The 24,870-nt window shown below is 47.3% G+C and overlaps 1 protein-coding gene across 1 annotated transcript in view; it reads left to right on the plus strand.

Moving 5' to 3' along the window:
• Positions 1–24,870, plus strand: part of UBE2V1 (ubiquitin conjugating enzyme E2 V1) — a 100,022-nt gene that overhangs the window by 69,277 nt on the left and 5,875 nt on the right. The window contains exon 3 of the mRNA XM_063958939.1: positions 1,985–2,110. Coding sequence (XP_063815009.1) covers positions 1,985–2,110 — 126 coding nt within the window. The remainder of the gene's footprint in view (positions 1–1,984; positions 2,111–24,870) is intronic.

Raw genomic sequence — 24,870 nt, forward strand, 5'->3', positions numbered from 1 at the left:
TTTAAGAAAGGACCTGCTCCAGCAGGGACCTTGTCTGTTCCAAGACTTACCGCGACTGCGTTTGACGGCATGGCGGTTTGAACGCCGGATCCTAAGGGAAAAGGCATTCCGGAAGAGGTCATACCTACCCTGGTCAAAGCCAGGAAGGAGGTGACCGCACAACGTTATCACCACATGTGGTAAAAATATGTTGCGTGGGTGAGGCCAGGAAGGCCCCACGAAAAAATTTCAACTAGGTCGATTTCTGCACTTCCTGCAAACAGGAGTGTCTATGAGCCTCAAATTGGGGTCCATTAAGGTTCAAGTTTCGGCCCTATGGATTTTCTTCCAGAAAGAATTGGCTTCAGTTCCTGAAGTCCAGACGTTTGTCAAGGGAGTATTGCATATACAGCCCTTGTGTGCCTCCAGTGGCACCGTGGGATCTCAACGTAGTGTTGGGATTCCTCAAATCATATTGGTTTGAACCACTCAAATCTGTGGATTTGAAATATCTCACATGGAAAGTGACCATGCTGTTGGCCCTGGCCTCGGCCAGGCGATTGTCAAAATTGGCGGCTTTGTCTTACAAAAGCCCATATTTGATTTTCCATTCGGACAGGGCAGAACTGCGGACTCGTCCCCAGTTTCTTCCTAGGGTGGTGTCAGCGTTTCACCTGAAACAACCTATTGTGGTGCCTGCGGCTACTAGGGACTTGGAGGACTCCAAGTTGCTAGACGTTGTCAGGGCCCTGAAAATATATATATATATATATATATATATATATATATATATATAATTCCAGGACGGCTGGAGTCAGAAAGTCTGACTTGCTGTTTATATTGTAGGCACCCAAAAAGCTGGGTGCTCCTGCTTCTAAGCAGACTATTGCTCGTTGGATTTGTAGTACAATTCAGCTTGCACATTCTGTGGCAGGCCTGCCACAGCCAAAATCTGTAAATGCCCATTCCACAAGGAAGGTGGGCTCATCTTGGGCGGCTGCCCGAGGGGTCTCGGCTTTACAACTTTGCCGAGCAGCTACTTGGTCAGGGGCAAACACGTTTGCAAAATTCTACAAATTTGATACCCTGGCTGAGGAGGACCTGGAGTTCTCTCATTCGGTGCTGCAGAGTCATCCGCACTCTCCCGCCCGTTTGGGAGCTTTGGTATAATCCCCATGGTCCTGACGGAGTCCCCAGCATCCACTAGGACGTTAGAGAAAATAAGATTTTACTTACCGATAAATCTATTTCTCATAGCCCGTAGTGGATGCTGGGCGCCCATCCCAAGTGCGGATTGTCTGCATTACTTGTACATAGTTATTGTTACAAAAAATCGGGTTATTATTGTTGTGAGCCATCTTTTTTAGAGGCTACTTCATTGTTATCATACTGTTAACTGGGTTCAAATCACAAGTTGTACGGTGTGATTGGTGTGGCTGGTATGAGTCTTACCCGGGATTCAAGATCCTTCCTTATTGTGTACGCTCGTCCGGGCACAGTACCTAACTGAGGCTTGGAGGAGGGTCATAGGGGGAGGAGCCAGTACACACCATGTGATCCTAAAAGCTTGCTTTTGTGCCCTGTCTCCTGCGGAGCCGCTATTCCCCATGGTCCTGACGGAGTCCCCAGCATCCACTACGGACTATGAGAAATAGATTTATCGGTAAGTAAAATCTTATTTTTCCCTACTTAAGTGCTGGATGTGATGCATGTATGTGGTAACACCATTGCTGATTTCTATTTGCACCTCAGGGGGTGTGTGAGCAGAAATCCGCCAGTCACGGGTTTGCAGCAAAGGCTATTGAATAGCCCCAGACACTCATCCCAGAAGCTACATCCCCTCGCCTCTAATGGAATCCCCCCTAAGGCAGAGATGCAAAGACTTCTGTACAATAAATGACTAAGTCTAAATAAGTGAGACAGCAGTTAAATTTGATAGTGGTAGAGGAGTCCCTAAAGATGTAATGAGCCATTGTTTCTGATTTCTATTGTATTTGTTTTCCAGACAATTTATGAAAACAGGATATACAGCCTTAAAGTAGAGTGTGGGCCTAAATACCCAGAAGCACCGCCGTTTGTTAAATTTGTAACGAAAATTAATATGAATGGAGTGAATAATTCTAATGGAGTGGTGAGTACAATTATCCCTGTTCCCCAGAAAATGTAGTTGTATCTCGAAGATCAGACAACCATGTGGGCACATTATTCTGTGGTAACATACATTAGATCCATCATTTAGCAATTGCATGTATATCATATTAAAAATTATTTACATATATGATTGATAGGATGCTTCCTGCTGAGTAAAACTGGAGCTGCAGGTTGTTCTGTTTTGTCTCAGTATTTTACCATTTTTCCCTACATTGGTTGTGGCACAAGGACTTATTCACAGTAACAGTAGTTCTCATTCAGTAACAAATGATCAACTGTTTCAGGACTGCGCTGGGGCTGCAGTGTTCATGTGCTGATTCACATGTTGCAGGCCCTTGGTGGAGGAGACGGGGAGCGTTCCTTAACACAGAGGCATGCCGAAGCCACTGCCTTCCATAAGCGTGTAGCGCTATCACTTCATATCAGTGAATGTAAATATGCGCAGGAATAGTATGCATGGAAAATGAGATGGCATGCTGCTCTTCACTATGAGAGTGTTTGGGTAGTCTATACTGTAGATGTTAGGATAGTCACAGATGATGTAGATCACTTTAATCTCAACAAAGCTGGAATATTGTATGGGTTATTCTCTACTTTTGCCTTTCTTCTACCACACTCTCCTCCTTAACTCCTTAGGCTCAATTCAATTAATTGCAGTGTTAATAGCGCTGGGAAGGAGATCCCGGAGCTTTTCAATTAGCCATGCTGTTAGGCCCCTCCTGAGGTGCTAGCAGAAGTCTAACTAAACTAGTGCAGTGATGCTGTTTTCTGTTACGTCCTAGAGAATACTGGGGTCCATTTAGTACCATAGGGTATAGACTGGTCCACTAGGAGCCTTGGGCACTTTAAGAAATCAATAGTGTGCACTGGCTCCTTCCTCTATGCCCCTCCTTCCAGCGTCCGTTTAGAAAATGTGCCCGGAGGAGCCGGTCATGCTTTGGAGAGCTCCTGAAGAGTTTTCTACTTTTATTTTTCTCTTTGTTATATTCAGTCAGGGCTGTTTGGCAGCAGCCTGACTGCTGCGTGGGACTTAGGGGGGAGAACGGCCAAACTTCCTACAGAGTTAGTGGACCCGTTTCTCTGCTGACAGGGCACTGAGCTCCTGAGGGAGTCATTCACAAGCCACACCATGGTGCAGCGTACCCTCCCGCAGCACACCGCCACCCCCTAGCAGAGCCAGAAGACAGACGAGTGTTGAGTACAGCGCCGGCGTCCCGGTTAGCGGGTCGCCGGAGGGATTGGCGGCACAACAGTAGGAGCGCAGCTCTAAGTGCAAGCTGTGCTCCAGGGGGCTCAGGTGGACATGCAATGTAGTGTGTCCCGCTGATGATGGGTGCGCTGAGCCCCACTGCTTACTCACACTGGCTAACATATAACAGGGGTATTAACCCTCTGTCGGACAAATACCTCAGGCCAGTATAAATAAAAGTGTGGGAAGCCGCGCGCCATTAAGGGGGCGGGACTTCACACTGAGCGGACCCAGCAGCTCACCAGCGCCATTTTCCCTCTACAGGTCTGACTGTAAACACTGGCAGGGAAATGCAGCTCCTTCACAAAGGGGGGGCACATTATTATGAGTATTAATACCCTATTAGGGGTACTTAGTCTGCGCCCAGCTGTGATTATTAACTAAGGGGGCGCTGTGTGGCTGGATTCCTCGTAGCACTGGGTCTCCCTGGAGGGATCCGTTGGTTAATTGTGCTTAACCTGTATTCTCCTGTGTGTGTGTGTAACCTTTCACAATACAATGTCTAAGGAGGGTGTTGCATAGCATAGTCTTTTTCTTCCCCTGGGGGATCATTACACTGTACTCAGTACACAGTCTCATGTTAGTGGGTCCGACCCTGCATGGTTGAATTCCAAAAAGGGGATGATTAACTTTCAGACTAAATTACCTCAAACCCCTACCATTGGTACACAAAAGCGTACACTGGCCCACATCTTGCAGGCTGACTCTGATGACGATGCCTCAGATGCAGGGGATGGTGAAGCGGATGTAGGGGGGGGGGGGGGGGAGGGTGCAAGCTCTGGTAGAAGCTATGAAAAATGTATTGCAGATTTCTATTAGATGGCAGTGGACAAGGAGGGATCTTGTTTTGATAAAATGAAGAATTCCTCAGCTACTTTCCTGCATCAAAAGAGTATATTTCTCTGTTCGAAGAAACTTGGGTAAATCCAGTGAAACAATTTTCAAATCCATAAGAGGTTGCTCATTTCCGTCCCTTTCCCTCAGGAGGATAGGAAGAAATGGGGAAACCCACCAATCATAGACGCATCTGTGTCTAGATGGTCACGTAAAATAACTTTACCTGTCTCAGGCGCAGCCTCCTCAAAGGACTCGGCTGTCCGCACAATTGAGACCTCTCTCAATCCCCGTACACAACTGCGGGGGTGGCCCTGAGACCCACTATAGCTTGTGCATGGATCTCTCGGGCCATGGAAAAATGGTCGGGTAATCTAATTGACGGGTTAGATTCCTTATCAAGGGGGAGATAATGTTACTCCTACAGCATATACAGGATTCTGCTAGCCTTATGGTGGAGGCCATAAAGGAAATTGGTTTACTCAATGCACACCACTGCTACGGCAGTGTAAGCACACGGGCTTGTGGCTATGCCAGTGGACTGCAGATGCGGATTCCAGGAAAGGCATGGATTGCCTACCTTTCACAGGTGAAACCCTCTTTGGAGATGAACTGGATTCGTGGATATCCAACGCTACGGCGGGTAAGTCTACATACCTTTCTTCCACAGCTTCCCCAGCTAGAAAATCCTTCACTGCTCCTACTCTACAGTTCTTTTGAACAGCGAAGTTTTAAAATAAAATACCAAAGGTTCTTCTACGGCCTTCAAAGGCAATAGAGGTAAACCCAGAAAACCAGCAACTGCAGGATCACAGGAACAGTCCTCCGGGTCAGCTTCCTCAAAGCCTTCAGCATGACGGTGGACCGCACTGCCTAGAAGACAGGCAGGTCGGAGCACGGTTACGGTTTTTCAGTCATGTTTGGGCAACGTCTTGCCTGGATCCCTGGGTCACAGACCTTGTCGCCCAGGGATACAGACTGGAGTTTCGGGAACTCCCATCTCACAGATTCTTCAAATCAGGCTTACCAGCTTCTCCGGAAGCAAGTGTGACCTTGCAGACGCCAATTCAAAAACTGGTGCTGACTCAGGTCATTGTCCCAGTTCCACTTCAACTACAAAACAAGGGTTATTACTCCAACCTGTTTGTGGTACCGAAACCGGACGGTTCGGTGAGGCACATTCTCAACCTCAAATCTCTGAACCCGTATTTAAGGGTGTTCAAATTCAAGATGGAGTCTCTGAGAGCGGTGATCTCCGGTCTGTAGGAGGGGGAATTCCTGGTGTCTCTGGACGTCAAGGATGCGTACCTTCACATACCGATTGGGCCGCCTCATCAGGTGTATCTACGGTTTACACTGCAGGACTGTCACTACCAGTTTCAGGCCCTGCCATTTGGCCTCTCCACGGCACCGAGGATATTCACCGAGGTAATGGCAGAGATGTTTCTCCTCCGCAAGCAGGGAGTGAACATAATACCATACCTGGATGACCTGCTGATAAGAGCACCTTCCAGGGAAAGGTTGTTGGGCAGCATTGCCCTCTCAACCTGACTTCTCCAGGATCATGGGTGGATTCTGAACCTGCCAAAATCCCACCTGGAACCAACATGGAGGCTTCCGTTCCTAGGAATGATCCTGGATACGGAGGAACAAAAGGTGTTCCTTCCGTTGGACAAGGCATTGGTAATCCAGTCCATGGTGCAGGATGTCCTAAAACCTACCAGGATATCGGTGCATCTGTGCACTCGCCTTCTGAGGAAGATGGTAGCCTCTTACGAGGCTCTGCAGTATGGAAGGTTTCATGCCAGGCCGTTCCAGCTGGATCTGTTGGACAAATGGTCCGGATCGCATCTTCACGTGCACCAGAGGATACGTCTGTTGCCAAAAGCCTGGATTTCTCTTCTGTGGTGGCTCCAGACTTCTCACCTGACCGAGGGTCGACGGTTCGGGAGTCAAAATTGGATTCTGCTAACCACGGACACAAGCCTCAGAGGTTGGGGAGCAGTCACCCAAGGGGAACAGTTCCAAGGAAAATGGTCAAGTTAGGTAGCCATTTTTCCGATCAACATTCTGGAACTAAGGGCCATATACAACGCCCTTCTACAGGCATTGCATCTTCAAGATCAAGCCATTTAGGTTCAGTCGGACAATGTAACGGCAGTAACGTACATAAACCTACTGGGCGGAACGAGGAGCAGAGCTGCAGTGTCAGAGGTAACAAAAATTATCCTCTAGGCAGAAAGACACGCAGTGGCACTGTCGGCAATCTTCATTCCGGGAGTAGGCAACTGGGAAGTGGACTTCCTCAGCAGACAGGCCTTCACCCAGGAGAGTGGGGCCTTCACCCGCAGGTGTTCGAGTCCTTTACAAGTCGGTGGGGAATTCCACAGATAGACATGATAGCCTCTCGTCTAAACAAGTATCTAAAGCGCTATTGTTCCAGGTCGAGGGACCCGCAAGCAGTGGCGGTGGACACTCTGGTGACTCCATGGGTCTACCAGATGGTTTAGGTGTTCCCACCTTTTCCACTGATCCCAAGAATTCTCAAAAGAATAAAAAGGGATAAGGTTCAAGCAATTCTCATTGCTCCACATTGGCCAAGAAGGGCCTGGTACGCAGATCTATTGGAGTTGCTCCTGGAGGACCCGTGGCCTCTGCGAGAGGATCTTCTACAACAGGAGCCATTCGTCTATCAAGACTTACCGCGGCTACGTTTGACGGCATGGATGTTGGGCGTCAGATTTTAGTCCAGAATGGCATTCCGAACAAGGTTATTCCAACCCTGATCCAAGCTAGGAAGGGGGTAATGTCTAAACATTACCACCGTATTTGAAAAAAATATGTCTTGTGGTGTGAAAACAGGAAAATTCCTGCTGTGGAATTTCAACTGGGACATTTTCTCCTTTTTCTACAGTCAGGTGTGGATATGGGCCTAAGTTTGGGCTCCTTGATAGTCCGGATTTCGGCCTAGTCTGTTTTCTTCCAGAAACAATTGGCTTCCTTCCCTGAGGTTCAGACGTTCTTGAAGGGTGTTATGCACGTCCAACCGCCCTTTGTGCCTCCCACGGCACTTTGGGATCTTAGCGCTGTGTTGCAGTTTATACATTCGGACTGGTTTGAACCTTTACAGGAGGTTGGCATTAAGTTTCTTACTTGAAAGACTGTTACACTGTTGGCCTTGGCTTCTGCAAGACGTTTGTCCGAATTAGAGGCGTTGTCTCACAAAAGCCCTATTTGATTTTTCATGAGGATAGAGCTAAACTCAGAACTCGTCAGCAATTTCTTCCTAAGGTGGTGTCTGCGTTTCATATCAACCAACCCATTGTGGTTCCGGTGCTTACTGACACCTCTGCTACCTCAAAGTCACTGGATGTTGTGAGGGCTTTGAAAATCTACGTGAAGAGGACAGCTCGTCACAGAAAACCTGACTCGCTGTTTGTTCATTATGATCCCAAGAAAATTGGGTGTCCTGCTTCAAAGCAGTCTATTGCTCGCTGGATCAGGCTTACTATCCAGCATGCTTATTCATCGTCAGGATTGCCGGTTACTAAAGTACAGGCCCACTCTAGTAGGTCGGTGGGTTCTTCCTGGGTAGTTGCCCGGGGTGTCTCGGTTTTACAGCTCTGCCGAGCAGCTACTTGGTCGGGTTCGAACACGTTTGCAAAGTTCTACAAGTTCGATAATTTGGCCTCTGAGGACCTTCAGTTTGGTCAGTCAGTTCTGCAGGAGCCTCAGCACTCTCCCACCCGGTTTGGGAGCTTTGGTACATCCCCATGGTACTAAATGGACCCCAGTATCGTCTAGGACGTAAGAGAAAATAGGATTTTAATTACCTACCGATAAGTCTTTTTCTCGTAGTCCGTAGAGGATACTGGGCGCCCGCCCTGTTACTTCGTTAAGTAATGTTGTTGGTTCAGCTGTTCCTGTTCAGCTAGGTTAGCATGGCTTTCCTCTTGTTTGTGTGTGCTGGTTCGAATCTCACCACTGTTCTGTTACATCCTTCTTCAGGATATGTCCGCCTCCTCGGGCACAGTTTCTAGACAGTCTGGTAGGAGGGGCATAAAGGGAGGAGCAAGTGCACACTATTGATTTCTTAAAGTGCCTAAGGCTCTTAGTGGACCAGTCTATACCCCATGGTACAAAATAGACCCCAGTATCCTCTACGGACTACAAGAAAAGGATTTACCGGTAGGTAATTAAAATCCTATTTTCTCTTACGTCGTAGAGGGTGCTGGGGACTCCGTAAGGACCATGGGGATAGACGGTCTCCGCAGGAGACATGGGCACCCCAAGAAAGAACTTTAGGTATTGGTGTGCACTGGCTCCTCCCTCTATGCCCCTCCTCCAGACCTCAGTTTACTACTGTGCCCAGAGGAGACTGGGTGCATTACAGGGAGCTCTCCTGAGTTTCCTGAAAGAAAGTATATTTGTTAGGTTTTTTATTTTCAGGGAGCCTGCTGGCAACAGACTCCCTGCATCGAGGGACTGAGGGAAGAGAAACAGACCTGCTTTAATGTTAGGCTCTGTTTCTTAGGCTACTGGACACCATTAGCTCCAGAGGGATCGGTACGCAGGTCTCATCCTCGCCGTCCGTCCCAGAGCCGCGCCGCCGTCCTCCTCGCAGAGCCGGAAGATAGAAGCCGGGTGAGTATGAGAAGAAAGAAGACTTCAGAGGCGGCAGAAGACTTCAGATCTTCACTGAGGTAACGCACAGCAATAAAGCTGTGCGCCATTGCTCCCACACAGCACACACAAACGGCAGTCACTGTAAGGGCGCAGGGGGGGCGCCCTGAACAGCAATAAAACCTCTTTTTCTGGCAAATGTGTATATATACAGCTGGGCACTGTATATATAAAGAGCCCCAGCCAGGTTTTTCTATATTTGAGCGGAACAGAAGCCCACCGCCAAGGGGGCGGGGCTTCTTCCTCAGCACTCACCAGCGCCATTTTCTCCACAGCACAGCGCTGAGAGGAAGCTCCCCGGGCTCTCCCCTGCTTATCCACGGTGAAAGAGGGTTTTAAAGAAGGGGTGGGGCACATAATTAGCGCAATATACAGATTACAGCGCTATCTGGGTAAACATATTGTGTGTTTTTTCCTGGGTCATTAGCGCTGGGTGTGTGCTGGCATACTCTCTCTCTCTGTCTCTCCAAAGGGCCTTGTGGGGGAACTGTCTTCAGATAAGAGGATTCCTGTGTGTGTGTTGTGTCGGTACGCGTGTGTCGACATGTCTGAGGTAGAAGGCTCTCCTAGGGAGGAGGTGGAGCAAATGAATGTGGTGTCTCCGTCGACAACGCCGACACCTGACTGGATGGATATGTGGAATGTTTTAAGTGCTAATGTGAATTTATTGCACAAATGATTAGACAAAGCTGAGGCTAGGGAACAGCCAGGGAGTCAACCCATGTCTGTCCCTATGTCGCAGGGACCTTCGGGGTCTCAAAAGCGCCCACTATCCCAAATAGTAGACACTGATACCGACACGGATTCTGACTCCAGTGTCGACTACGATGATGCAAAGTTACAGCCAAAATTGGCTAAATGTATTCGATATATGATTATTGCAATAAAAGTTTTGCATATCACAGAGGAACCCCCTGTCCCTGACACGAGGGTACACATGTATAAGGGAAAGAAACCTGAGGTAATCTTTCCCCCTTCTCATGAGCTGAACGAGTTGTGTGAAAAAGCGTGGGAATCTCCAGACAGAAAACTGCAGATTCCCAAAAGTATTCTTATGGCGTATCCTTTCCCGGCAAAGGACAGGATACGGTGGGAATCCTCCCCTAGGGTGGACAAAGCGTTGACACGCTTATCCAAAAAGGTAGCGTGGCCATCCCAAGATACGGCTACCCTAAGGGATCCTGCTGATCGCAAGCAGGAGGTTACTTTGAAGTCCATTTACACACATTCTGGTACTTTACTCAGACCGGCTATTACGTCGGCTTGGTTTTGTAGCGCTGTAGCAGCGTGGACAGATACCTTATCAGCGGAGATTGAGACTCTGGATAAGGATACCATCTTATTGACCCTAGGACATATAAAAGATGCTGTCTTATATATGAGAGATGCTCAAAGAGACATTGGTTTACTGAGTTCTAGAGTCAACGCTATGTCGATTTCTGCTAGACGAGTCCAATGGACAGGTGATGCCGACTCAAAAAGGCATATGGAGGTTTTACCTTACAAGGGTGAGGAATTGTTTGGAGAAGGTCTCTCGGACCTGGTCTCCACAGCTACAGCTGGTAAATCCAATTTTTTGCCTTATATTCCCTCACAGCCTAAGAATGCGCCACATTATCAAATGCAGTCCTTTCGGTCACAGAGAAACAAAGTACGAGGTGCGTCCTTTCTTGCCAGAGGTAAGGGCAGAGGGAAAAAAGCTGCACAACACAGCTAGTTCCCAGGAACAGTAGTCCTCCCAGGCCTCTACAAAATTCACCGCATGACGCTGGTGCTCCGCTAAGGGAGTTCTCCCCAGTGGGGGCACGTCTTCGACTTTTCAGCAACATCTGGGTTCACTCACAGGTGGATCCCTGGGCAATAGAAATTGTCTCTCAGGGTTACAAGCTGGAATTCGAAGAGGTGCCTCCTCGCCGTTTTTTCAAATCGGCCCTGCCGGCTTCTCCCTGTTTGTAGTCCCGAAACCGGATGGTTTGGTCAGACCCATTTTAAATTTAAAATCCCTGAACCTATACTTGAAAAGGTTCAAGTTCAAGATGGAATCGCTCAGAGCAGTCATCGCCAGCCTGGAAGGTGGGGATTTTATGGTATTCCTGGACATAAAGGATGCATACCTTCATGTTCCCATATATCCACCTTATCAGGCATACCTGAGATTTGCTGTACAGGATTGTTATTACCAATTTCAGACGTTGCCGTTTGGGCTTTCCACGGCCCCGAGGATTTTCACCAAGGTAATGGCGGAAGTGATGGTGCTCCTGCGCAAGCAGGGTGTCACAATTATCCCGTACTTGGACGATCTCCTCATAAAAGCGAGATCAAGAGAGCAGTTGCTGAGCAGCGTGTCACTTTCACTGAAAGTGTTACAGCAACACGGCTGGATTCTCAATATCCCGAAGTCGCAGTTGGTTCCTACGACTCGTCTGACCTTCTTGGGCATGATTCTGGATACGGACCAGAAAATGGTTTATCTTCCGATAGAAAAGGCTTAGGAACTCATGACCCTGGTCAGGAACCTATTGAAGCCAAAACAGGTGTCGGTTCATCACTGCACTCGAGTCCTGGGAATGATGGTGGCATCGTATGAGGCCATTCCCTTCGGCAGGTTCCATGCGAGGACCTTCCAATGGGACCTACTGGATAAGTGGTCCGGGTCACATCTACAGATTCATCAGTTGATCTCCCTGTCCCCCAGGGCCAGGGTATCTCTCCTGTGGTGGCTACAGAGTGCTCACCTTCTAGAGGGCCGCAGGTTCGGCATTCAGGACTGGGTTCTGGTGACCATGGACGCGAGCCTCCGAGGTTGGGGAGCAGTTACACAGGGAAGAAACTTCCAAGGACTTTGGACAAGTCAAGAGACTTGTCTTCACATCAACGTCCTGGAGCTGAGGGCCATATACAACGCCCTTCGTCAAGCGGAGACCGTACTTCGCGACCTACCAGTTCTGATTGTCAGACAACATCACCGCAGTGGCTCATGTAAACCGCCAAGGCGGCACAAGGAGCAGAGTGGCAATGGTGGAAGCCACCAGGATTCTTCGCTGGGCGGAAAATCATGTAAGCGCACTGTCAGCAGTGTTCATTCCGGGAGTGGACCACTGGGAAGCAGACTTCCTCAGCAGGCACGACCTGCATCCAGGAGAGTGGGGACTTCATCAGGAAGTCTTCGCACAGATTGCAAGTCAGTGGGGACTGCCCCAGATAGACATGATGGTGTCCCGCCTCAACAAAAAGCTGCAGAGGTATTGCGCCAGGTCAAGAGACCCTCAGGCGGTAGCTGTGGACGCCCTAGTGACACCATGGGTGTTCCAGTCGGTTTATGTGTTCCTCCTCTTCCTCTCATACCAAAGGTGATGAGAATAATAAGGAAAAGAGGCGTACAGACAATTCTCATTGTTCCAGATTGGCCGCGAAGGGCCTGGTATCCGGATCTGCAGGAGATGCTCACAGACGATCCGTGGCCTCTTCCTCTAAGGCAGGACCTGTTGCAACAGGGGCCCTGTCTGTTCCAAGACTTACCGCGACTGCGTTTGACGGCATGGCGGTTGAACGCCGGATCCTAGCGGAAAAGGGCATTCCGGATGAGGTCATTCCTACTCTGATAAAGGCTAGGAAGGACGTGACAGCTAAACATTATCACCGTATATGGCAAAAGTATGTTTCTTGGTGTGAGGCCAGGAATGCTCCTACGGAAGAATTCCATCTGGGCCGTTTCCTTCTCTTCCTACAAACTGGAGTGAATTTGGGCCTAAAATTAGGCTCCATTAAGGTTCAGATTTCGGCCTTATCCATTTTCTTTCAGAAAGAATTAGCTTCTCTCCCAGAAGTACAGACTTTTTTGAAGTGAGTGCTGCATATTCAGCCTCCTTTTGTACCTCCGGTGGCGCCTTGGGACCTTAATGTGGTGTTGAGTTTCCTTAAGTCGCACTGGTTTGAACCACTTAAAACGGTGGAGTTAAAATATCTCACTTGGAAGGTGGTCATGTTGTTAGCCTTGGCTTCGGCTAGGTGAGTGTCGGAATTGGCGGCTTTGTCTCATAATAGCCAATATCTGGTTTTCCATATGGATAGAGCGGAATTGCGGACCCGTCCTCAATTTTTGCCTAAGGTGGTGTCATCTTTTCATATGAACCAACCTATTGTGGTGCCTGTGTGGCTACGCGAGACTTGGAGGATTCCGAGTCCCTTGATGTGGGTCAGGGCTTTGAAAATTTACGTGGCCAGAACGGCTAGAGTCAGAAAAACAGAAGCACTGTTTGTCCTATATGCAGCCAACAAGGTTGGCGCTCCTGCTTCAAAGCAGACTATTGCTCGCTGGATCTGTAACACGATTCAGCAGGCTCATTCTACTGCTGGATTGCCGTTACCAAAATCGGTCAAGGCCCATTCCACTAGGAAGGTGGGCTCTTCTTGGGTGGCTGCCCGAGGGGTCTCTGCACTACAGCTGTGCCGAGCTGCTACTTGGTCGGGTTCAAACACCTTTGCAAAATTCTATAAGTTTGATACCCTGGCTGAGGAGGACCTCCTGTTTGCTCAATCGGTGCTGCAGAGTCATCCACACTCTCCCGCCCGTTTGGGAGCTTTGGTATAATCCCCATGGTCCTTACGGAGTCCCCAGCATCCTCTAGGATGTAAGAGAAAATAAGATTTTAAACCTTTCGGTAAATCTTTTTCTCGTAGTCCGTAGAGGATGCTGGGCGCCCGTCCCAAGTGCGGACTACTTCTGCAAGACTTGTATATAGTTTTGCTTACTAAAGGGTTATGTTATAGTTTCATCGGTCTCGGACTGATGCTATGTTGTTTTCATACTGTTAATTGGTTAGTATATCACAAGTTATACGGTGTGAATGGTGTGGCTGGTATGAATCTTGCCCTTGGATTAACAAAAATCCTTTCCTCGTACTGTCAGTCTCCTCTGGGCACAGTTTCTCTAACTGAGGTCTGGAGGAGGTGCATAGAGGGAGGAGCCAGTGCACACCCATACCAAAAGTTCTTTCTTGGGGTGCCCATGTCTCCTGCGGAGCCCGTCTATCCCCATTGTCCTTACGGAGTCCCCAGCATCCTCTACGGACTACGAGAAAAAGATTTACCGGTAGGTTTAAAATCTTATTTTCTGTATTCAACGTGGCGCAAACATTATCGTGGCAGACACTTAAGTCAGAGAATGGTGGTCTCTGTGACTACACAGTCGGATTAAGATGCACGAACTGGCATCACCCGACTAGCGACGAGGACAGTTGAATAGCTTTGGTACCTCCTTCCCGGCGGTATTAACATTGCTTTGAATTGAATAATTTAGAGCATAGATGGTCTTCTTTCATGCTTCAGTAACTAAATCATTTTTTCACAACATCAATCGCTCAGTTTTAAGAGATAAGAGAAAAAGCTGCAACATTACAGCATTAGGGAACTTTTTCCTGTTACAACTTTTTTCAATATAATGGAAGGCTTCGAATCAATTTGGTGCCTCCATTTGTCTAATCTTGTACAGCATCCAGCCTATGTAAACAAAGAGCAATTGACTTTGCACCTTGGCAAAACCATGTTGAATTTCTGGTGGGACAGATTTAAAATGTGCAGAGAGATAAAGGTTAAAGAGGGACGTGTCCAAATTGAAATCTAAATTGCAGTGTAAATATGAAGTTGTCCAGCATTTGTGGGCTAGCTGCAAAAGCAGACAGTATTTACCCTGTATGCAAATTAAATTAATGTTTCTCTATCGTCCTAGTGGATGCTGGGGTTCCTGAAAGGACCATGGGGAATAGCGGCTCCGCAGGAGACAGGGCACAAAAAAGTAAAGCTTTAGGATCAGGTGGTGTGCACTGGCTCCTCCCCCTATGACCCTCCTCCAAGCCAGTTAGATTTTTGTGCCCGGCCGAGAAGGGTGCAATCTAGGTGGCTCTCCTAAAGAGCTGCTTAGGAAAGTTTAGCTTAGGTTTTTTATTTTACAGTGAGTCCTGCTGGCAACAGGATCACTGCAACGAGGGACTTAGGGGAGAAGAAGTGAACTCACCTGCGTGCAGGATGGATTGGCTTCTTGGCTACTGGACATCAGCTCCAGAGGGACGATCACAGGTACAGCCTGGATGGTCACCGGAGCCTTGCCGCCGGCCCCCTTGCAGATGCTGAAGTAAAAAGAGGTCCAGAATCGGCGGCAGAAGACTCCTCAGTCTTCTAAAGGTAGCGCACAGCACTGCAGCTGTGCGCCATTTTCCTCTCAGCACACTTCACACGGCAGTCACTGAGGGTGCAGGGCGCTGGGAGGGGGGCGCCCTGGGAGGCAAATGAATACCTATTTTGGCTAAAAATACCTCACATATAGCCTCCGGAGGCTATATGGAGATATTTAACCCCTGCCAGAATCCGTTAAGAGCGGGAGACGAGGCCGCCGAAAAAGGGGCGGGGCCTATCTCCTCAGCACACAGCGCCATTTTCCCTCACAGAAAGGCTGGAGGGAAGGCTCCCAGGCTCTCCCCTGCACTGCACTACAGAAACAGGGTTAAAACAGAGAGGGGGGGCACTAATTTGGCGATATGCTTATATATATATATTAAGATGCTATAAGGGAAAACACTTATATAAGGTTGTCCCTATATAATTATAGCGTTTTTGGTGTGTGCTGGCAAACTCTCCCTCTGTCTCTCCAAAGGGCTAGTGGGTCCTGTCCTCTATCAGAGCATTCCCTGTGTGTGTGCTGTGTGTCGGTACGTGTGTGTCGACAGGTAGGAGGACGATGTTGGTGAGGAGGCGGAGAAATTGCCTGTAATGGTGATGTCACACTCTAGGGAGTCGACACCGGAATGGATGGCTTATTTAGGAAATTACGTGATAATAATGTCAACACGCTGCAAGGTCGGTTGACGACATGAGACGGCCGACAAACAATTAGTACGGTCCAGACGTCTCAAAAACACCGTCAAGGGTTTTAAAACGCCCGTTTACTTTAGTCGGTCGACACAGACACAGACAGGGACACTGAATCCAGTGTCGACGGTGAATAAACAAACGTATTCCTTATTAGGGCCACACGTTAAAGGCAATGAAGGAGGTGTTACGTATTTCTGATACTACAAGTACCACAAAAGAGGGTATTATGTGGGATGTGAAAAAACTACCATAGTTTTTCCTGAATCAGATAAATTAAATAAAGTGTGTGATGATGCGTGGGTTCCCCCCGATAGAAAATTATGGGCGGTATACCCTTTCCCGCCAGAAGTTAGGGCGCGTTGGGAAACACCCCTTAAGGTGGATAAGGCGCTCACACGCTTATCAAAACAAGTGGCGGTACCGTCTATAGATAGGGCCGTCCTCAAGGACCAGCTGACAAGGCTGGAAAATATAATAAAAAGTATATACACACATACTGGTGTTATACTGCGGCCAGCGATCGCCTCAGCCTGGATGTGCAGAGCTAGGGTGGCTTGGTCGGATTCCCTGACTAAAAATATTGATACCCTTGACAGGGACAGTATTTTATTGACTATAGAGCATTTCTATATATGCGAGATGCACAGAGGGATATTTGCACTCTGGCATCATGAATAAACGCGATGTCCATAACTGCCAGAAGATGTTATGGACACGACAGTGGTCAGGTGATGCAGATTCCAAACGGCACAGTATGGCCGTATAAAGGAAGAGGACTTGTTTGGGGTCGGTCCTTCGGACCTGGTGGTCACGGCAACTGCTGGAAAATCCACCGTTTTTTACCCTAAGTCACATCTCTGCAGAAAAAGACACCGTCTTTTCAGCCTCAGTCCTCTCGTCCCTATAAGATCATATCTGCCCAGGGATAGAGGAAAGGGAAGAAGACTGCAGCAGGCAGCCTATTCCCAGGAACAGAAGCGTTTCACCGCGTCTGACAAGTTCTCAGCATGGCGCTGAGACCGTACAGGACCCCTGGATCCTACAAGTAGTATCCCGGGGGTACAGATGGGAATGTCGAGACGTTTCCCCTTCGCAGGCTCCTGAAGTCTGCTTTACCAAGTCTCCCTCCGACAAGGAGGTAGTATGGGAAAAAAATTCACAAGCTGTATTCCCAGCAGGTGACAATTAAATTACCCCTCCTACTACAGAAAAGGGGTATTATTCCACACTATATTGTGGTACTGAAGCCAGAAGGCTAGGTGAGACTTATTCTAAAAATTTTTTTTTGAACACTTACAAAGGTTCAAATTAAGATGAAGTCACTCAGAGCAGTGATAACGAACCAGGAAGAAGGGGACTATATAGTGTCCCGGGACATCAGGGATGCTTACCTCTATGTCCCAAATTTGCCCTTCTCACTAAGGGTACCTCAGGTTCGTGGTGCAGAACTGTCACTATCAGTTTCAGACGCTGCCGTTTGGATTGTCCACGGCACCCCGGGGTCTTTACCAAGGTAATGGCCGAATTGATGATTCTTCTTCGAAGAAAAGGCGTCTAAATTATCCCTTACTTGGACGATCTCCTGATAGGGGCATAGTCCAGGGAACAGTTGGAGGTCGGAGTAGCACTATCTCGGATACTGCTACAATCAACACGGGTGGATTCTAAATATTCCAAAATCGCAGCTGATCCCGACGACACGTCGGCTGTGCCTAGGGATGATTCTGGACACAGTCCAGAAAAAGGTGTTTCTCCCGGAAGAGAAAGCCAGGGAGTTATCCGAGCAAGTCAGGAACCTCCTAAAAACAGTGCATCATTGCACAAGGGTCCTGGTAAAAATGGTGGCTTCCTACGAAGCAATTCCATTCGGCAGATTTCACGTAAGAACTTTTCAGTGGGATCTGCTGGACAAATGGTCCGGATCGCATCTTCAGATGCATCAGCGGATAACCCAATATCCAAGGACAAGGGTGTCTCTCCTGTGGTGGTTATAGAGTGCTCATCTTCTAGAGGGCCGCAGATTCGGCATTCAGGATTGGATGCTGGTAACCACGGAGCCCAGCCTGAGAGGCTGGGGAGCAGTCACACAAGGGAAAAATTTCCAGGGAGTGTGATCAAGTATGGAGACTTTTCTCCACATAAATATACTGGAGCTAAGGGTAAATTTATAATGCTCTAAGCTTAGCAAGACCTCTGCTTCAAGGTCAGCCGGTATTGATCCAGTGGGAAAAACATCACGGCAGTCGCCCACGTAAACAGACAGGGCGACACAAGAAGCAGGAGGGCAATGGCAGAAACTGCAAGGACTTTTCGCTGGGCGGAAAATCATGTGATAACACTGTCAGCAGTTTTTCATCCCGGGAATGGAAACTGGGAAGCAGACTTCCTCAGCACGACCTCCACCCGGGAGAGTGGAAACTTCATTGAGAAGTTTTTTCCACATGATTGTAAACCGTTGGGAAATACCAAAGGTGGACATGATGGCGTCCCGTCTGAACAAAAAACGGGACAGGTATTGCGCCAGGTCAAGAGACCCTCAGGCAATAGATGTGGACGTTCTGGTAACACCGTGGGTGTACCAGTCGGTGTATGTGTTCCCTCCTCTGCTTCTCATACCTAAGGTGCTGAGAATTATAAGACGTAGAGGAGTAAGAACTATACTCATGGCTCCGGATTGGCCAAGGAGGACTTGGTACCCGGAACTTCAAGAGATGCTTACAGAGGTCTTATGGCCTCTGCCGCTAAGAAGGGACTTGCTTCAGCAAGTACCATGTCTGTTCCAAGACTTACCGCAGCTGCGTTTGTCGGCATGGAGATGGAAAGCCGGATCCTAAGGGAAAAAAGGCATTCCGGAAGAGGTCATTCCTACCCTGGTCAAAGCCAGAAAGGAGGTGACCGCACAACATTATCACCACGTGTGGCGAAAATATGTTGCGTGGTGTGAGGCCAGGAAGGCCCCACAAAGAAATTTCAACTCGGTCGTTTCCTGCATTTCCTGCAAACAGGAGTGTCTATGGGCCTCAAACTGGGGTCCATTAAGGTTCAAATTCGGCCCTGTAAATTTTCTTCCAGAAAGAATTGGCTTCAGTTCCTGAAGTCCAGAAGTTTGTCAAGGGAGTATTGCATATACAAAACCCTTTTTTGTGCCTCTAGTGGCACTGTGGGATCTCAACGTAGTTCTGGGATTCCTCAAATCACATTGGTTTAAAACCAGTCAAATATGTGGATTTGAAGCATCTCACATAAAAAGTGACCATGCTCTTGGCCCTGGCCTGGACCAGGCGAGTGTCAAATTGGTGGTTTTTTCTCAAAAAAGCCCATATCTGTTTGTCCATTCGGACAGGGCAGAGCTGCGGACTCGTCCCCAGTTCTCTCCCTAAGGTGGTGTCAGTGTTTCACCTGAACCAGCTTATTGTGGTGCCTTGCACCTACTAGGGACTTGGAGGACTCCAAGTTGCTAGAAGTTGTCAGGGCCCTGAAAATATGTTCCAGGACAGCTGGAGTCAGAAAATCTGACTCGCTGTTTATACTGTATGCACCCAACAAGTTGGGTGCGCCTGCTTCTAAGCAGTCGATTGCTCGTTGGATTTGTAACACAATTCAACTTGCACATTCTGAGGCAGGCCTGCCACAGTCTAAATCGGTTAAGGCCCATTCCACAAGGAAGGTGGGCTCATCTTGGGCGGCTGCCCGAGAGGTCTCGGCATTACAACTCTGCCGAGCAGCTACGTGGTCAGGGGAGAACACGTTTGTAAATTTCTACAAATTTGATATCCTGGCAAAAGAGGACCTGGAGTTCTCTCATTCGGTGCTGCAGAGTCATCCGCACTCTCCCGCCCGTTTGGGAGCTTTGGTATAATCCCCATGGTCCTTTCAGGAACCCCAGCATCCACTAGGACGATAGAGAAAATAAGAATTTACTTACCGATAATTCTATTTCTCGGAGTCCGTAGTGGATGCTGGGCGCCCATCCCAAGTGCGGATTATCTGCAATACTTGTACATAGTTACAAAAATCGGGTTATTATTGTTGTGAGCCATCTTTTCAGAGGCTCCGCTGTTATCATACTGTTAACTGGGTTTAGATCACAAGTTGTACGGTGTGATTGGTGTGGCTGGTATGAGTCTTACCCGGGATTCAAAATTCCTCCCTTATTGTGTACGCTCGTCCGGGCACAGTACCTAACTGGCTTGGAGGAGGGTCATAGGGGGAGGAGCCAGTGCACACCACCTGATCCTAAAGCTTTACTTTTTTGTGCCCTGTCTCCTGCGGAGCCGCTATTCCCCATGGTCCTTTCAGGAACCCCAGCATCCACTACGGACTCCGAGAAATAGAATTATCGGTAAGTAAATTCTTATTATTGCATCTCTTGCTGTGCAACACGGTCTGCCCAGGTGCAATATTGCTATATTATTTTTGTTTTGCTCCAAACTCAGAATCAGAACCATTGTCTAGATTTCCTTGTGTACTTTAAGGAATATGTAAAACACTACAATCAGCTGAAAGCTGCAAATTAGAGATGATGCTTGCGATTGGTAGGGGTATTCTCTCTGTGGTAAGGCAGTGGGGATGTACTGTATGATTAGAGCTTATATTTTGTAAAATCATCCTGTGTCATGAAGCCATAAGATTATATAGTATGTTCAGTTTTAGGGTAGTAGCAAAAGTTACAGTGTGCTAGATTCAAATATAGAAAAAATGGGGTAACCCCTTCTCTGCGCCTCCTAATGAAATTAATACCATATGTTTCTACTTAATTTATGGATGGGCGGAGCTCTCTCAATCTGCTAACTTAATTAATGAGAGATGTGGTGTCCAGATAGGTAAACATGTAAAAATAGAAAAGAGCAATCTAGTGTAGCATATTTTGCAAGCGATATCAGTCATATAACTTTATCAACCTGTGATTTACTCATAACAGATAAGCATATATTTCTTAAAAACAGGTTTTTTAATATAAAAAATTCATCATAAAATATCCAGGCAAGGAAATGATGAATAATCCACAGATGTTACATCCATACGAACATTTATGAGGGTGGCTTCCTACCAGATTTACGGAGTATAAGGTGCACATAAAAGGAATCAATAGATGTTCCAAAAAATCCCCGGGGAAGTTTTCAGCTCCAAGAAAGGATCACCCGTCTTCTCCTCGTCTGGTCAGGTCGCCGTTCTGTCCCTCTCATCAGCCAACGCGTTTCAGTCAGTGATTCTGATCTTTTTCAAGGCATAGTTATGAGTGCCTTATGACAAATTTTTAATATTAAAAAACCTGTTTTTAAGAAATATATGCTTATCTGTTATGAGTGAATCACAGGTTGATAAAGTTATATGACTGATATCGCTTGCAAAATATGCTACACTAGATTGCTCTTTTCTATTTTTACATGTTTACCTATCTGGACACCACATCTCTCATTAATTAAGAAGAAATTAGCAGATTGAGAGAGCTCCGCCCATCCATAAGTTAAGTAGAAACATATGGTATTAATTTCATTAGGAGGCGCAGAGAAGGGGTTACCCCATTTTTTCTATATTTGTATTGTTTTTGGGTTAGGATAAACACCCAAGGGGTTACTCTGTTTCTTGCTGCCTCACATATAGCGCAAATTGGTGGGGGTGCATTTCTGTTCTTGTTCAGTGTGCTAGATTCAGTTTAAGCGTTTTCCATAGCAGAAGTATGTTCGTCACCATGATAATGCCTCCGCTTTTAACCAGTGAGCAGTGTGCTATTGGTATAGCTCAGTGATATAGGAGTCAGTATGATTTACCTGCAATTAAAATACCGACAACAACTGACCGATGGTCAAAATACCGACATTTAAAATGTCGATGCGGTCAAAATACAGACATTTAAAATGTTGACAGGTCAAAACGTCGACATGAGTTTTTCACATTTTTGGGGGGTGTATGTCGACATGGTGTACCGCGTCCCCTCGCCATGCTTAGGGCACACTTATTATATTCCCTCTCCAGGTCCACTGGGATGGTAAAGTATGAACAAGTTGATTTCAATGAAAAACTCGCCGATTTTTTGACCTGTCGACATTTTAAATGTCTGTATTTTGACCATGTCAACATTGTTAATGTTGGTATTGTGACCATGTTGGTATTTTGACCAAAGGTCAATGGTTGTCAGTATTTTGACCGTCTGGATTTTGATTGTAGGTAAATTGACTGCAATCCCATACTAACGTATATACCAGAGTTATGACTATATAAAGCAGAGGTTCTCAAACTCTGTACTCGGGGGCACACACAGTGCATGTTTTGCAGGTAACCCAGCAGGTGCACAGGTGTATTAATTACTCACTGACACATTTTAAAAGGTCCACAGGTGGAGCTAATTATTTCACTTGCGATTCTGTGAGGAGACCTGCAAAACATGCACTGTGTGTGCCCCCAAGGACCGAGTTTGAGAACCTCTGATATAAAGTATATGAAAAATACTAAGAATATTTTAGAAATATCTTATTCGAATCATCTTTATAGTCAAAACTCCGGAGTAAAAAGTCTGACAGATGAAGCGCCTATCTTTTCCGCACATCTCTGATCAAAACTCACCAAATTTCCAGGAGTATATACTGCTGCACCTGTGTATAATTACCCACATGCACCCTTGGGCTCATATATAGGGGGGAATTCAAATGTATGAAAAGTCGGTTGGGTGTCTGTTTTCCTGTCTATTAGGAAAAAACAGACACCCAACTGACTTTTTAAACAATTGAATATCCCCCATTGTCTGTAAATTTGGTTCTGGCACTAGCCAGTGCCTACTAAACCATTTACATCACTGCACGTCCGTGGTATACATTGCTATAAGCCACGCTGACATCTGTGGCCATTACACTTGTGACCATCCCACTCTACAGAGTATTGTCACACCTGAGACTGCAAACTTTTCACTAAGGCTGACTCCTATTTACCTTCCCTATTCCACATTGAGGTCAACATCTAAAAATAGCCTAAGGTGTATAGAACGGATAGCATCCTTGCCCAGTTTACAGTGCAAGGAGTGTAAAAGGATTTAGCCGTTTTAGGCTGCTAAACCCGGTCTGTTTGGGCCGATATGCATGTGCGTCCCAACAATTATTGAGTAGTGACAATTGTTTGGGCGTCTAAACCATCCCGTTAAGACAGAATTGTGTTTTGTATGTGGAGTTTGTAGGAAAACCACTTGAATTACATTGTTCAAACCTTTACAGGGTGTGGTATAATGGATACAGTGTCTAGTTAGACAGTAAATAGACACCACATGCTAGACAGTCAAAAGGTCGACATAAAAAATGTGTACACCATTTTCTCTAACGTCCTAAGTGGATGCTGGGGACTCCGTCAGGACCATGGGGTTTAGCGGCTCCGCAGGAGACAGGGCACAATAATAAAAGCTTTAGGATCAGGTGGTGTGCACTGGCTCCTCCCCCTATGACCCTCCTCCAAGCCTCAGTTAGATCTTTGTGCCCGGCCGAGAAGGGTGCAATCTAGGTGGCTCTCCTGAGCTGCTTAGAATAAAAGTTTAAGTTAGGTTTTTTATTTTCAGTGAGTCCTGCTGGCAACAGGCTCACTGCTACGAGGGACTTAGGGGAGAGAAGTAAACTCACCTGCGTGCAGGATGGATTTGCTTCTTAGGCTACTGGACACCATTAGCTCCAGAGGGAGTCGGAACACAGGTCTCACCCTGGGGTTCGTCCCGGAGCCGTGCCGCCGACCCCCCTTGCAGATGCCGAAGTTGAAGAGGTCCAGAGGTCCAGAAACAGGCGGCAGAAGACTTTCAGTCTTCATAAGGTAGCGCACAGCACTGCAGCTGTGCGCCATTGTTGTCAGCACACTTCATACCAGCGGTCACTGAGGGTGCAGGGCGCTGGGGGGGGGCGCCCTGGGCAGCAATGTATTATACCTTTTTTATGGCTAAAATACATCACATATAGCCCTTGAGGCTATATGGATGTATTTAACCCCTGCCAGATCTCACAAACTCCGGGAGAAGAGCCCGCCGTTTTAGGGGGCGGGGCCTATTCTCAGCACACGGCGCCATTTTCCTGCTCAGCTCTGCTGTGAGGAAGGCTCCCAGGCTCTCCCCTGCACTGCACTACAGAAACAGGGTTAAAACAGAGAGGGGGGGCACTTATTTGGCGATATGATTACATATGTGAAAATGCTATAAGGGAAAACACTTGTATAAGGGGTTGTCCCTGTATAATTATAGCGTTTTTGGTGTGTGCTGGCAAACTCTCCCTCTGTCTCCCCAAAGGGCTAGTGGGGTCCTGTCCTCTATCAGAGCATTCCCTGTGTGTGTGCTGTGTGTCGGTACGTGTGTGTCGACATGTAGGAGGACGATGTTGGTGAGGAGGCGGAGCAAATTGCCTGTATTGGTGATGTCACTCTCTAGGGAGTCGACACCGGAATGGATGGCTTATTTAGGAATTACGTGATAATGTCAACACGATGCAAGGTCGGTTGACGACATGAGACGGTCGGCAAACAAATTAGTACCTGTCCAGGCGTCTCAGACACCGTCAGGGGCTTGTAAAAACGCCCATTTACCTCAGTTGGTCGACACAGACACGGACACTGACTTCAGTGTCGACGGTGAAGAAACAAACGTATTTTCCTTTAGGGCCACACGTTACATGTTAAGGGCAATGAAGGAGGTGTTACATATTTCTGATACTACAAGTACCACAAATAAGGGTATTATGTAGGGTGGGAATAATTCACTTGTAGTTTTTCCTGAATCAGATAAATTAAAGTGTGTGATGATACGTGGGTTTCCTCCGATAGAAAATTATTGGAGGTATACCTTTTCCCGCCAGAAGTGAGGGCGAGTTGGGAAACACACCTTAGGGTGGATAAGGCGCTCACACGCTTATAAAAACAAGTGGCGTTACCGTCTCCAGATACGGCCGCCCTCAAAGAGCCAGCTGATAGGAAGCTGAAAAATATCCTAAAAAGTATATACACACATACTGGTGTTATACTACGACCAGCAATCGCCTCAGCCTGGATGTGCAGCGCTGGGGAGGCTTGGTCGGATTTCCTGACTGAAAATATTGATACCCTTGACAGGAACAATATTTTATTGACTATAGAGCATTTTAAGGATGCAT

This window comes from Pseudophryne corroboree, chromosome 3 (assembly GCF_028390025.1).
Source record: "Pseudophryne corroboree isolate aPseCor3 chromosome 3, aPseCor3.hap2, whole genome shotgun sequence".
NCBI lineage: Eukaryota > Metazoa > Chordata > Amphibia > Anura > Myobatrachidae > Pseudophryne > Pseudophryne corroboree.